Below are 13,568 nucleotides of genomic sequence, written 5' to 3' on the forward strand. Positions count from 1 at the left end.
CCACCTAGAGGGGTGGGATAAGGAGGGTGGGAGGGAGATGCAAGAGGGAGAGGATATGGGGATATATGTATACATATAGCTGATTCACTTTGTTATACAGTAGAAACGAACACAACATTGTAAAGCAATTATACTCCAATAAAGATGTTAAAAAAAAAAAACCTAACTGATGCATTTCTTCTCTTTTATCCTTAAAATATGTTACTTCAAAATATTAGCACTTTGTCTATTGATATTGTGTTCTTAACATAGGACATTCTATATAAAACTGATCTTTTAACATAGTATTTTTAAAGAATTATCAAAATACCACTCTACTTACTTGTATTTTTAGACTTGAGCATTTTAATTTCTTCTGTTTTCAGTTTCAAAGTTTCTTTGAGGACTGCATTTTCACAGTTTAGCCTGGAAAAAAGTACCCCCTAAATAACTAAAACATTAATACTTTGTAGGTGAATGAGAACATTTAATCCCATAATTAGAACACGAAAACCCTAATATAATTTTTCTTACATCAAAAGTCTAGAATTTATATATGTAATAAAATAAAAATTTAAAGGAGTGTGGTTAGACTTTGAACTTACTCTTAACCCTTCTGTATACTCAGCTGAGAAAGTATCAGAACCAGAAATACCTCTAAGTCATCTATTTTGAACACTCATTCTCTTTACCAAAGTTTCAGTCAAGTTAATTACCATTTGAACACCAACTACATGCTTAGGCCACCTTCCAAAATTTGCATAAAAAGATACATAGGGAGGCACAAACTTCCAGTTGTAAAATAAGTAAGTCCTGGGGACGCAATGTACAGCATGAAGACTGTAGCTAACAATTATTGTACAGTATTTGAAAGCTGCTAAGAGAGCAGACCTTAAAAGTTCTCAACATAAGAAAAAAACTGTAATGATGTACGGCAATGAATGTTAGCTAGATTTATTGTGATGATCATTTTGCAACATATACAAATATCAAATCATTATATTGTACACCTGAAACTAATACACTGTTATATGTCAATTATACCTCAATTTAAGAAAAAGATACATAGGGAGCTTTATCTATTGAATGAAAATTGGAATTACTTACAAGAGTTCCTAAATTGCCCAGCATCAGGACTTCCCTGGTGGCACAGTGGTTAAGAATCCGCCTGCCAATGCAGGGGACACGTTCGAGCCCTGGTCCAGGAAGATCCCACATGCCACAGAGCAACTAAACCCACAAGCCACAGCTACTGAGTCCGCGTGCCACAACTAGTGAGCCCGCGTACCACAACTACTGAAGCCTGCGTGCCTGGAGCCCATTCTCCGCAACAAGAAAAGCCACCATAATGAGAAATGAGAAGCGTGCGCACCACAACGAAGAGTAGCCCCCACTCGCCGCGACTAGAGAAAGCCTGCATGCAGCAACGAAGACCCAACGCAGCCAAAAATAAGTAAATAAATAAATTTATTTTTAAAATAAATAAATTTGTTTTAAAAAATAAATAAATAGCCCAGTATCAGAGGCTTAAAAAATTGCACTTTTGTAATTAAAAACAGTCGCCAGATCATCTGGTCTAATTTATAACTTTAAATAAAATACCTATCAAGACGTGATATTCCCAGGGAATATTACATGCTGTGCTTGGGACAGGCCTCATATCATTAAAACAGTGGTCATGAAGTTAAAGTTTCTCAATTAAAAGTGAAATGTGGTTCACATCACAAGAAAAAAAAATTCTGTAACCATGTATGGTGACGGATGTTGACTGTATTGTGGTGAACATTTTGTGATATGTACAGGTGTTGAGTCATTGTGTTGTACACCTGAACTAATGTAATATGTCAGTTATATCTAAAAAACAAGAAATGTAAATCTAAGACATTCCCTTTCCATGAATTACCTACAAATTAATAAAACGTGAAATCAGTTTCTCAAGCAATGTCTATAGCCCTTGAGGAATAAAGCACTTTTTTTTCCCTTTATAAATTTATTTATTTATTTATGTATTTATTTTTGGCTGTGTTGGGTCTTCATTGCTGCGTGTGGGCTTTCTCTAGTTGTGGCAAGTGGGGGCTACTCTTGGTTGTGGTGCATGGGCTTCTCATTGCGGTGGCTTCTCTTGTTGTGGAGCATGGACTCTAGGCATGCGGGCTTCAGTAGTTGTGGCTCGTGGGCTCTAGAGCACAGGCTCAGTAGTTGTGGCTCACGGGCTTAGTTGCTCCACGCATGTGGAATCTTCCCAGACCAGGGCTCGAACCCGTGTCCCCTGCATTGGCAGGTGGATTCTTAACCACTGTGCCACCAGGGAAGTCCTAAAGCACCTTTCTTAGCACAACCTCTTCCTAGGACTCTAGGTCTGTGATTCTCAAACTGAACTCTGAATAATTCTAAGCTTATGAGGACGTTCAGATGCTCACAAACATTTTATGAGATGCATGCAAACTACTTTATAAATTAATTTTAAAAAACAACCTACTTGAGAATCTGCCTGCCAATGCAGGGGACACGGGTTCGAGCCCTGGTCTGGGAAGATCCCACATGCCACGGAGCAACTGGGCCCGTGAGCCACAATTACTGAGCCTGCGCGTCTGGAGCCTGTGCTCCGCAACAAGAGAGGCCGCGATGGTGAGAGGCCCGCTCACCGCGATGAAGAGTGGTCCCCACTTGCCACAACTAGAGAAAGCCCTCGCACAGAAACGAAGACTCAACACAGTCATAAATAAATAAATAAATATAAGCAGTCATTTACATTAAAAAAAATAAAAATAAAAACCAACCTACTTAGGGACTTCCCTGGTGGTCCAGTGGTTAAGACTCCATGCTCCCAATGCAGGGGGCCAAGGTTTGATCCCTGGTCAGGAAACTAGATTCCACGTGCCACAACTAAGAGCCTGCATGCCACAACTAAAGATCCCGCATGCCGCAATGAAGATCTCATATGCTGCAACTAAGACCCGGCCCAGCTAAATAAATAAATAAATATTTTAAAAAACAAAAAAACCAAAAAAAAAATCACAATCTACTCAGTCAAATGCATTAACTTTGCTGTCTGGTTAACTATTTTTGTGCAGACCTCACTATAAAGCATCCTCTGCTAGTTCTGCCTAACTGAAGAGCATCCTAAGAGATAACCTGTTGACTAAGTGTAAATCTGTGTATGTGAATCAGAATTTTCTGGGTTCTGTGCAGCCAAAACAAAATACAAAAGAAAAAATTGGGTAAACAACACTATCACATTGGCAAATATCATAACGTATGACACATTCTCTTGATGAGGCTGGGGGAAACAAGCAGTCTCATGAGTTACCGTTAGGAATGCAAATTGGTACAAGCCTCATAGAGAGGAATTAGGCAACGTCTAATAAATCTACATATGTATCTACCTTTTGACCCAGCAATTCTACTTCTAAGAATTTACCTTGAAAATACATCTCCAGCAACACAAAAGTATATGTCAAGGCTATTTATTGCAGCATTGTTTATAATAGCAAAATAATGGAAACAATCTAAGTGCCTATATATAGGAGAGTGGTTGAGTAACTTTTTCACAGCCACACAATCGAGTGATTTCCAGGATATACTGTTAAACAGAAAAAGCACAAAAGAGTATCTAGGGCTTCCCTGGTGGCGCAGTGGTTGAGCGTCAGCTTGCTAATGCAGGGGACGCGGGTTCGAGCCCTGCTCTGGGAAGATCCCACATGCCACGGAGCAACTAGATCCGTGAGTCACAACTACTGAGCTCTGCGCGTCTGGAGCCTGTGCTCCGCAACAACACAGGCCGCGATAGAGAGAGGCCCGCGCACCGCGATGAAGAGCGGCCCCCGCTTGCCGCAACTGGAGAAAGCCCTTGCACAGAAACGAAGACCCAACACAGCTAAAAATAAATAAATAATAAAAATAAAGGAATTCCTTTAAAAAAAAAAATCTATAAAAAAAAAGAGTATCTACAGTAAACTACCTTTGATGTAAGAAAGAAGGGGAAATAAGAAAACATACATATACCTGCTTATTTGTGTAAACAGAAACAGAGGAAGGATAAATCAAAAAATAGTAAGATTGATTATGTACAGATAGTGAAGGGAAGGAGGAATGGCAGGACATTGGGAATGGGGTAGAGGGGCAAAGGACACTTCTCTGAATGTACCTGTCTGAATACTTCTGACTGTTGGAAGCATGTCAATGTTTCACAAAGTCAAAAGTAGACAAACAAAATAAATAAGTAAATTAATAAGGATAGTGAAAAACTCTAAAACAGAATACAAATGGAAACAAATGAACTTAAATGAAGAGAATAACCATACTGAAGATAAGAAAGAGGAAACTAACCAAGTAAGTTTTAAACACCGTATTTTGACCATATACCTTCAGGCTAAAAACAAAACTGTAAACAAATATGGAACTCTAGTTAATGGGTTTGATTTTACAATGGTATGTATTAGCAGTTCTAAAGTTACCTTCTGTATAGTCTATGATGGAACAAATAAGTAAACATACAGGATAACAGGAGCCAGGTTTCTCCTTGTGGGACTTACAAATGCAGAGAGGGGCAAGGCTAAGATGAACCCTGTGGTGGTGCTCTGCAATTGGAGATATGAGTATGATCTCATTGATATGTGACAGATACATACATACATAAATGATAAAGAGACAGGTAGATAGATGATAAATCGATGACACAGACAGACAGATAGATAGATGCATATATATGTGTGTCTGCATCTGTGTATTTTCCAACTCTGTCCTCTGAGAGGAACTCCACGCAGTGAACCCTCAGTAGTACTGAGCACACCTAGCACTCAGATCTTGATTTCTAAACACCATTCCCCATTAAAAGGAACTGCTGCTCCTTGAAGAAATACCTAATATTGTAGGCATACTGGCCTAGAATATCTTGTACCAGAACGCAAGAAAGTGCTCAAAGAAAAAGAGATGTCAAAAAGTCACAGGAAGGACTTCCCTGGTGGCACAGTGGTTTAGAATCCGCCTGCCAATGCAGGGGACACGGGTTCAATCCCTGGTTCAGGAAGATCCCACATGCCACAGCTAAGCCCGTGCACCAAAACTACTGAAGCCTGCGTGCCTAGAGCCCGTGCTTTGCAACAAGAGAAGCCACCACAATGAGAAGCCCGTGCACCACAACAAGGAGTAGCCCCCGCTCACTGCAACTAGAGAAAGCCCACAGGCAGCAACAAAAACCAACGCAGCCAAAAATAATTAAATAAATAAATTTATTTAAAAAAAAAAAAAAAAGCCACAGGAACACCTGTGCTTGATGGGGCTCCCACTGACCGAAGTTGGAAAATTTTAAACATCAAAAGAAATTATGGTAGTAATAGCTTTTAACCCACTGAATAATACAAGAATCCCTGAATCCGTATTGGTATAAACAAACAAACGAGAAGGAAAAACTCTTTTTTACAGTAAAATGCCAGCATACAAATGTAGAAGGAATAAGGGAATTAGAAAATTACCATTTGGCAACCATTGTAGTAATAATTGCTTCAGGTAGAATATCAGTGGATATAAAAACGAGTGGGTGAAAAGTCTGATGAGTCACATATATTTACATAATTTTCAAGTATCTCTCCACAAGATGCTTATTAATTACAAGGGGAAAAATAGTGACTTAATAGTGCAGAATGAGGGCAGACACCATACCTTAACCAAGTGATCAAGATTCACATCCTAGGAATAGGACAAATCAGCATCACATGCCTCCTGATATGATGCACTAAGAATACATTGCTTCAGTGGTAATATTGCCCAAAATGCATAACCCAATTCAATCCAGAAGCATCAGATACCCTCATTGTAGGATATTCTATAAAATAATGGGCCTGTCCGCCTCAAAAAAATGTAAAGGTTATAAAAGATAAACACTGAAGAACTGTTTCAGATTAAAGGAGACTAAAATTTAGACGTGACAACCAAATGCAACTTGTGGTTCTGGATTGGTCCTGAACAGGGGAAATTGTTTTTTCTCTTTTGCTCTGAGAACATTATTAAGATAGTTGGTAATATAAAGAAGGTCTGCACATTAAATAATAGTATTGGGTTAAGGTCTTGATTTTTATAACTTTATTATGGTTATAAATAAGAACGTCCCTTTTAAAAAAAAATACAAACTAAAGTATTTAGAGTAATGGGACCCTATATATGCAAAATGGTTCAGAAAATATTACCTCTATATTTATGTATTTAACTACAAAGAGAGAGAAAGAAAGGAAAAAAGAATGATAAAGTAAATGTGGTAAAGAGTTAAAATTTGGAGAATCTTGGTGAAAGATATACAGGAGTTGTTCTATTCTTAAAACTTTTCTGTAAGTCTTCAATTATCTCAAATTAAAAGTTAAGAAGTAATAAATTTAAAAATTAGGTACTAAAGCCACCTATAACCCCAGATACCAAAACAATTTCTCAGTGATTAAATTACAGCATATTCATAAGGTCAAAGTTATTAAATAAATTCACACTAATACAAGAGTTGCTCAAAAGACTTTGCAAAAACAGTGCAAGGCTAAAATAACTTGGGAAACATGGCTCTTAAACTGTATTTTAATATACAGTTTATACTAGTTTTTAAAGAAAGAAAATTAACAGTAACAGTAAAATATGGAACTGGTAAGTGGGTAAGCAATATGAATCTTATTTTATTTTATTTATTTTTTGGCTGTGCCACGTGGTTTGCAGGATCTTAGTTCCCCGACCAGGGATTGAACCCGGGCCATGGAGATGAAAGCACCAAGTCCTAACCACTGGACAACCAGGGAATTCCCTGAATTTTATACTTAGTGTGCTCAAAAAAGAAGAAAGCCTAAGCTACATTTGAATTATACACAGTTTAAAATTTTCCAAAGAAAAATTATGGAATAATAATATACAAACCTGTCATATTTTTGGATCCAAGATTCCTCTATATTTTTAAATCTATTGCGATCAAATTCTATTTCCCACTGCAAGGCATTTATTTCCTATAGAAAAAAATTAGCACTTTCAAGGAAATTACTACAAATAAATCATTTCATGACTTATGAATATCTGAAATAAATCATTTAGTCACTTCACAGAAATAGGTTAAAGACGAAAAACTAATTACTGCTCAAAAAGAGTCTATGACATTTGTAAACACATATGACATGCCTCTTTAGCACTCAAAAAGCTTTGCTGAAGTTTACTTATTATAGGGAACATTTCAAATTTGCTGGCCTGAACCTAGATTTCTCGCTGCCCACAACCCATGCAGACCCCAACATATACTCCTGGAAGTCTGAGCCCAGGACACTCCCACCAAGGGAGAGTAAAACAGGAATAGGAATATGACCATCTAGGGTGATTCCTAACCACCTTTTTAGTGACGATGAGATGGTCAGAAAGAGGCAGGCTCTGCAGGGCAAGCAGAAGAAGAAAAATAGGAAAAGAAAAACAGGAAGTGTCAATTTGGCAGGCTTAGCCCATGTGACAATCTGTTTTGGATTATAAGCTCCAAAAGGGAAGGGACTGTATGAAGTTGAAGTACACCTAGCAGAGGGTATGCACAAATGACATATCCACTGGTACGGTGATTTTTAAGGGAATTCTGTTTGAAAGCTTATTGAATTGAACAAGTCTACGCTATACACTATATGTGGTCAAATACCTTCTCCAAGGATCTCTTTTGTTCCACAGTTTTTTGAAGCACTGCCTGGGTATGACTTGTGGCTTTGCCAAATATTGCCTAAGAAAAATAAAGATTGTATCAGTATAAATTAAATTTCCAATCACCCTTATATGCAAGGTGAAGTTCACATTTTTATTTTAAGACAGTAGAAAATTACCTTGAGATGAGATTCCCACAGAGACCTTTTGTATAGTTTGATAGTTCAAAAGTCAGAAGATCTTGGTTTGGTTCTTTCCCAATGAACATGAGAATGAATGAATGGATTTTGCACACAAAGACATGTACATGAACATTCATAGCTGTATTATTCATAATAGCCCAAAATAGCTATCAACTGGTAAATGGATAAACAAAATGTGGCATATCTATACAATGGAATATTATTTGGCAATAAAAAAGGAAGAAAGCACTGACACATGCTACAACATGTATGAACCTTAAAAATATGCTAACTAGAAGAATCCAGAGGCAAAAGAATCTAGACATATACTGTATGATTCTATTTATGAAATAGAAAAGGCTGGGGATGGGAATGGGAATAACTGCTAATGGGTAAGAGGTTCCTTTTTTGGGGTGATGGAAATGTTCTAAATTAAGTTGTGATGATAGTTACACAATTCTAAGTTTAGTAAAAATAAATTGTATGCTTAAAACGAGAGAAATTCATGACGTTAAGTTGCATCTTAATAAAGCTGTTTTAAAAATCTATAGCTCAAAAAAAAAAAAAACTATATTAAACACTAATGCTTTTATTTTAAAAGCTAAAACCAGGGAGTTCCCTGGTGGTCTAGTGGTTAGGATTCGGCACTTTCACTGCCATGGCCCGGGTTCAATCCCTGGTTGGGGAACTGAGATCCGGCAAGCCGCGCAGCATGGCCAAAAATATGAAAATAAAATTAAATTAAAAAGATAAAACCATACTACCTATCATTGGAATGTGTACCTGATGAAAGTGTAAAAGTAACTTCTTACATTGCTTTGAAGAATTCTCAATGCTTCCTCTTTACCTTCAAGTTGTCTTTGAGATGCCTCAAGTTCAGTTTTCAAAATTTCTACCTCCTGAGGAGAAAAACACAATTAGTCTTCCTATCTGTGAGATATGCAACCCCAAATGATCAATTTAGACAGTTTACATTTAAGCTCAACATTCACTTTGACTCAAAGTGCTCTGACCTTACAAAATGAGGTTGGAAATTCCTCCAGGCTTTATAAGTGGACCAGAGAGGCTAAAACTGAGATGCTCGCTGTCAGGTGCCAGTTATGACTAAAAGCCCAAATCTTTTGCTTTTACCCATCTAGGCCACACACACAGTTAATAATTTGGAGAAAAAGCTTTAGACCACATAAAATAAGAACATGATCGGCTACACAGCTACAGTAGCTATTATGGGTAGAACTGTGCCCCCCACCCCAAAAGATATGTTCAAGTCCTAATCCCTGGTACCATAAATTCGACCTTATTTGGAAATAGGGCCTTTGCAGATGTAATTAATGTCATACTAGATTAGAGTAGGCCTCAATCCAATGACTGGTGTGACGCAGCTACAAGCCAAAGGTTGTTGGCGGCAACCACCAGAAGCTAGGAGGTGGCAAAGGATTCTCCTGTAGACCCTTCAGAGGGAACACAGCCCACCCACACCTTGATTTCAGACCTCTAGCTTCCATAGCTGAGAGAGAATCGATCTGCTCTTTTAAGACACCAGTTTGTCAGGGCAGCCCTAGGAAACTAGTAGAGTAGCGATCACCAGAAGAGACACAAATGCACACTAAGGGACTTCCCTGGAGGTCCAGTGGTTAAGACCCCATGTGTCCACTGCAGGGGGCCTGAGGTTTGATCTCTGGTCGGGAAACTAAGATCCCACATGCTGCGGCCAAAAAAAACCCAAAAAAACAAACAAACAAAAAAACAAATGCACACTAAGATGGGCTTTCTGTTCCTGAAAGGACAAGCACCCTCATAGAAACTCCAACTCCCAGCAAGATGGATGGCCTCCTCAGACCATCTGGGGTACTTTCTAGTCCTCTGACTTCAAAGAGGTTAAATTAAGTCAGGTTATTCCAAGTCACACATACTGGGAAGACAGATGGAAGGGAGTGATTATTTTCTCCAGGAGGAGTTAGAGAAATAAGTTGGAAAGGAGAACAGGAGGGCATGTTTATACGAACAGCCTTTCTGAGAGATGAGGAGATGAAGCCACCGAGAGGAGGAGGCCAGTTGGAAGCTATGAGCTTGACAGTGTGGCTCGAGAATATCTGGAAAGCCAACAGTTGCCTTCCATACCATGTTAGTAATACTTACACAAAATATCTATCGGTGGACTTTATTCACATGAGAATTTGTATGTTAGCCAGAGTACCTACCTCTAAAGTTTCATGAAGACGTTGCCTTAATTCCACATTTGACAACTCTGAATTAGAATCTATTAGAGGGAAAAAAAATATTTTCTTTAACTAGTTAAATATGGGACATTTGTTTACAAAATATCAAATACAGCCTTTCCCTAAATTGAAACAAGAAAATAACTGTAATAACCAAACGATGATAAAAACAGATAGCTTAAAACATTCCACAAATGAAACAACACATACTTTTGAATCAAAAGACTCTTAAAAAAAAGGACTCTAAAATAAAACTGTTGTTAATGAATTGGTTACTTACTACATCCAAACACAGTATTAATGAACGTTGGTGAGTAAAGTAAATAAATGTTGGTGTTTGGCTTAAGCCTGATCAATATCGTGATATGAATATCTAAGAAATAACCTGAATTTAATTTCTTTCCAAGGAGAATCACTAGAAGTCTCCAGTAACTTCAATTATTCTCTCCTTAATGGGATCGATCAACTGAGACATTAAACTGGGCTTCCCAGGAACTTCATTTACATTGCAGTTTCACTGGCAATAGAAAAACATTGAAGTGATAAATTACAGCAAGAGAACAGGAAGTAAAAAGAAGCAAAAAAATTTAGAAAGAATATTTTGAGGGACATTAAAAATTTCTCAAAACAATTCTTTGCTATTCTGAACTTTCATCAACATGACAGTAACCAAGGGAAAACCTAAGTCATGTTTTTACTCTGATAATTCAGGGTTCCAATGAGGGACAAAAGTGACATTGGGGAACTTCCTTGGCGGTCCAGTGCAGGGGACATGGGTTCAATCCCTGGTCGGGGAACTAAGATCCTGCATGCAGCATGGTGTGGCCAAAAATTAAAAAATAAATAAAATTTTTAAAAAAGTAACACTGGGTTGACAATGACAAGTTCTATTCTATTAACACCTGTGGTAGGCAGAATAATGGCCCCCAAAGATGTCCACATCTTAATCCCAGAACCTGTGAATACCTAGCAAAAAGAATTTTGCAGGTGTGATTAAATACTTGGAGATAGGAGATTATTCTGGATTACCCAAGTGGGCCTGATGTAATCACAAGGGTCCTTATAAATGAAAGGAGGCAGGGGAGTCAGTATCAGCATGAGGCAGAGGGAGAAGTGGCTATGAAGACAGAGGAAGGGTACCACGGCCAGGGAAGGCAGCCTCTAGAAGGTGGAAAAGGCAAGAGAGTGGGTTCTCCCCTAGAGCCTCCCTTCTGGAGGGGCTATGCCAACACCGCGATTTTAGTCCAGTGAAACCTGTTTTGGATTTTTGACCTACAGAACTGTAAGAGAATAAAATTTATGTTGTTTTAAACCATTAAATTTCTGGTAATTTGGAAACTGCCTATTAGCAAGAGGAAACTAACACAATATTCTTACCTAGGATCAAGTCAACTTTGATAAAAAGACAAAAGTCCATAACTCAAAAAAAATAGGAGCTCATACCATTACTATTACTTCTTGTTTCTATCCCAGTAGTTTCCTCACATTTTTGTAAAGGCATCTTAGCATAATGTTCAATTTTCAACATCTTGCTTGCAAAACAGTATCCATCCTCTATGCATGATAAGGATTTGGAAGAAAAATATATAAATAATCCCATCCTAATTTCAAGAAGGATTTTGAAGGACAGAGATCAATCCCCAGATGCACCATGTTTTCGTAAATCTGAAATGTTTCTTAAATTATTTTCATGTTGTTCTAATTGTGTTTGTTCCACTTTGGTGGGGAAGTTTTACAATGTGGATTACAAAAGATTCAGCCACATCTGAGCTGTACCACAGTGCAGGCTGGGACTCGTCCACCAGTTCCGGGTCACTTCGCAGTTGTAACATTCTATCACAATAGGATTCTGAATTTTATTCTCTCCTTAGTGTACAGCACAATTTATTTTTACTTATGATAAATTAATTTTGTTTTGAGAATTTTATGACATCCCTAAAATAACCTGAAGCCTGTGTGTTCTGCCTGTAACACTCCTTCCCCAGATGAGCATCAGGCTTGCAGTGTTCCAATGTCACCTCCTTAGAGAGGCCTCTCTTGACCTGTGCCTCAAACAGCAGTGCCCCAGCCCCTCCACTCACTCACTGTCTTTTCACTTACCACTGCCTGATGTTACATAGCTGTTGATTTGCAGGTTTATTTTCTGTCTGCTCTACCAGAATGTGAACTCCATGACATTAGGGCCTTTGACTATTTTATTTACTGATGTGATTCCCAGAGCCTGGTACTGTCCTGGGCACCTAATAGGTACCCAATAAATGTTTGTTGAATAAGACAAAAAAAGAACAAATGAAGTACACCACTACTTCACAAGAAAAGCAAGGTAAGTAATTACTTATTGATATAACTAACATATATGTATTGATGCAGAATAATTACTGTGCTTCACAATTTGTATAATACGTGGAGACAGAAACATCAATTACTTTTACCATCACCAATCAACCTCTAGAGGTGAATACAGATAAATTTCTAAAATCCACGATGGTGACCCATCTTCATGTGTTGGGAGGCTGACAGCATTGATAAAATCCACACGGCAGAAAAGAGGAGGAGAAAGAGGATGCTAGGCATTCTTACCAGTGCTACTTTGTCGGCCGTGATAGGGAATTTGGGGTCCTTCTGGGTATGTATCATGCAAGCTCTTATGCTTGGAATACTGAAAAACGGCACTGTTTCTTTCTTCCCCATTTCTTGAAAATGGGGGAGGACTAAAGGTCTTTCCATCTGATCTTTTTCTAGATGTAAATAAATGTGAAACTTGCACTTCATAAATGCCGCCGGGCCTTCTTCTGAGGCCATACCCTAAATCGCCTTCTGCCATGTCATCGTCCTCTGCTTCCCAGGCCTGCCCCTTTGCCTCACTCTGCGGCCTCGCCTCCCTGCTCATCAGCCACGTGCCTTCTTTACCGTAGGGATAAACAAGTTATCTGCAGTTAAGAGAAAACAGTAGTTAAAAAGCCGTCAGTATAATCAAAGTTGGGTTTGCCAGGGAAGAAAAGTTCCTTCCTATATTTTGCAGGCACAGCCAGCAATGCACAAGCACACAGATGCCCCTTGCAATCCAACTGAAGCTGTTTAACATTTCAGGACTTTTCGGGTAAGAAAAGATCTGACTCCTTATTTCCAAGGAAATAGGAAAGATTTTTACTGAATCCAATAATCTACTGATCAGGATAAAGCAGATCAGGCTTTGCCAAGGAAAAAGAACACACCTGACAAACGAGCTTACAAAGGAAAGGGATCAGTTTTCACAAGCCGAAGAGCTGTATAAAATTCAGAAGAGTCTCTGAAAACCCAGCTTCCAATGACTAAGACCATCTTGCCTCTGTTCCTCACAACCCTTTATCTACTTCAGGTGCTCAGGGCCCTTACGCTCTCTCCTACAGCTCTACTTGGTTCATTTTCTATTTCTGTGCAGATATGATTAGGAGAGGTTTTGTCGGGACAGTGACAGATGGGAGGGAAGAAGGTCCCCCATCGTCCCTCCCTCTCTTTCTCTAACCACGCCACACCTGTGTTCAAAACCCTCCAGTGTTTCTCAGCACAG

At 38.6% G+C, this 13,568-nt stretch overlaps 1 protein-coding gene across 3 annotated transcripts in view; it reads right to left on the minus strand.

Annotated features, from left to right (window-relative positions):
• The window catches only part of CCDC125 (coiled-coil domain containing 125), a 32,783-nt gene that overhangs the window by 12,754 nt on the left and 6,461 nt on the right, over positions 1-13,568 (minus strand). For all 3 annotated transcript variants that reach the window (XM_068535456.1, XM_068535455.1, XM_068535457.1), the window contains 6 exons: positions 12,599-12,948; positions 10,001-10,059; positions 8,612-8,698; positions 7,619-7,696; positions 6,868-6,953; positions 323-405 (listed from right to left, as the gene is read on the minus strand). In XM_068535456.1, coding sequence (XP_068391557.1) covers positions 323-405; positions 6,868-6,953; positions 7,619-7,696; positions 8,612-8,698; positions 10,001-10,059; positions 12,599-12,908 — 703 coding nt within the window. In that variant the 5' untranslated portion in view covers positions 12,909-12,948. The remainder of the gene's footprint in view (positions 1-322; positions 406-6,867; positions 6,954-7,618; positions 7,697-8,611; positions 8,699-10,000; positions 10,060-12,598; positions 12,949-13,568) is intronic.

Source organism: Eschrichtius robustus, chromosome 2, assembly GCF_028021215.1.
Source record: "Eschrichtius robustus isolate mEscRob2 chromosome 2, mEscRob2.pri, whole genome shotgun sequence".
Taxonomy (NCBI): Eukaryota; Metazoa; Chordata; class Mammalia; order Artiodactyla; family Eschrichtiidae; genus Eschrichtius; species Eschrichtius robustus.